Genomic DNA, 1,706 nt, shown 5'->3' on the forward strand with positions numbered 1-1,706 from the left:
TTTAGCTTTGCACCCTTGAGTTATGATGTTAGCTGCAGTCTTGTCTCATGTGATTTTTATTATGTTGAGATACGTTCTTTTTTTTTTTTTGAAGTAAAAAGAAATCATTTTAATATTCACATTTTCACTTCAGTTAATTCAACATGATTTCTACTAGGCATGCATACCCATTTAGTTTGATTTGCTTCATATTTATTTATTTTTCAACATGCAGCAACCCTGTGAGATAGTTGAGTTGAACTGTTTATTCTTGTCTTCAAAGAGTTTTATGAACTTTAACATTTTCAAAGAGCCCCATGAGGCTGCTCAGTACAGGGGTTTTTCACTGAAACTTCTTATTTGGAAGATGGCAAAACAGACTAGGATCTTCCCAAGTCTACTGGTTGCTTGTATTCATATCACAGCTCAGTTGGGTAAGAGGTAGAGACTGAATAATAAGTAGATCACCTCCAAACCCAGCTGGGTGAGAAAACTTCATTTTTAGAAAGGAAACCAAGTCATGAAAACCTTTGTAATGGTGTGATTTGTTTCAGGGTTCTTTTGATACTTAAGAAGGGAATTAATCCTGGTGCACAGTACTCTTCTTTATAGCCTTCTAGAGTTTTCTTCCCCAGCCATCGTTCTTTAGCCAGGTGATTTATTGTACTTGCTGCAGAACTGAAAGCATGAAGACTGTCTACTTTCATAATCAGAGGTGGTGATAGCCTTTTCATTTCCTGCCAAATGGATCCGACCACACTTTTAACCCTGGTGGCTGCATGTCTTGGACAATACCAGCTCGATTTATGGCTTGTTCCTTCTTAGCTGTGTGTCCTTGGGCATGTTGAACAACCTTGCTGAGCCTCAGTTGCCCCATGGTATTCCTCCAGCCGCATTAGGGGCTGGAAGTAGATGGGGTAGAAGGCGGCGCCGATCAGGGAGATGAAGCCGCTGAAAACGAGCGCGGTGTGCAGTTTCGGGGTCATGGCTCCAGCTGGTGGCCTCCCTGACCTGCGGAGCAGCCCTCTGAGATATGTTCTTTATATAACCAATTTCTTGAGTTTTTTTTTTTAAATCATGAAAGGATGTTACATTTTGTCAAATACTTTTTCTGCATCTAACGAAATGATCATACGATTTTTACCTTTCATTCTATTAAAGTGGTATATGACATTTATTGATTTACATATGTTGAACTAGCCTTGCATCCCAAGGGTAAATTCCACTTGGTTGTGGTATGTAATCCTATTTAAGTGTTATAAAGTTGGTTTGCTATTATTTTGTCACGAATTTTTGCATCTATATTTATTGGGATATGGATCTATAGTTTTATTGTAGTGTCTTTACTTGACTTTGATATCAGGATAATGCTGGTCTGATAAAATAATTTTGGAAGTATTCCCTCTTTATTTTTTTATTTTGGGGGGCTTTTTGTTTTTGTTTTTGGAAGAGTTTGAGAAAGACTGGTATTCTTCTTTAAAATTTTGATAGAATTCGCCAGTAAAGCCATTTGATCCTGAGGTTTTCTGTATTGGGAAAATATTTTTTTATATAAATTTATTTTATTTATTATTTTTGGCTGCATTGGGTCTTTGTCGTTGTGTGTGGGCTTTCTCTAGTTGCAGCGAGCAGGGGCTACTCTTTGTTGTGGTGCACGGGCTTCTCATTGCAGTGGCTTCTCCTGTTGTGGAGCACAGGCTCTAGGTGCGTGGGCTTCAGTAGTTGCA

At 38.5% G+C, this 1,706-nt stretch overlaps 1 protein-coding gene across 1 annotated transcript; it reads right to left on the reverse strand.

Moving 5' to 3' along the window:
• Nucleotides 1-709: 709 nt before the first annotated feature.
• Nucleotides 710-965, reverse strand: LOC114905582 (small integral membrane protein 20-like). The gene is made up of 2 exons (XM_029239886.1): nucleotides 852-965; nucleotides 710-796 (listed from the first exon to the last, which is right to left on the reverse strand). The coding sequence occupies exons 1-2, from the start codon at nucleotides 963-965 to the stop codon at nucleotides 710-712; spliced, it is 201 nt and encodes a 66-aa protein (XP_029095719.1).
• Between the last annotated feature and the right edge of the window lie 741 nt (nucleotides 966-1,706).

The sequence above is a fragment of the Monodon monoceros genome, unplaced genomic scaffold (assembly GCF_005190385.1).
Source record: "Monodon monoceros isolate NGI ecotype Baffin Bay Population unplaced genomic scaffold, NGI_Narwhal_1 Super_Scaffold_22, whole genome shotgun sequence".
Taxonomy (NCBI): domain Eukaryota; kingdom Metazoa; phylum Chordata; class Mammalia; order Artiodactyla; family Monodontidae; genus Monodon; species Monodon monoceros.

What these genes read in the sequence shown, in the direction of transcription:
- LOC114905582 (XM_029239886.1), bottom strand. Translation starts at nt 965, where the DNA reads ATGACCCCGAAACTGCACACCGCGCTCGTTTTCAGCGGCTTCATCTCC. An exon ending in GGCTGGAGGAATACCATGGG is followed by an intron (nt 797 to 851) that starts GCAACTGAGGCT and finishes ACAGCTAAGAAG; the next exon opens with GAACAAGCCATAAATCGAGC.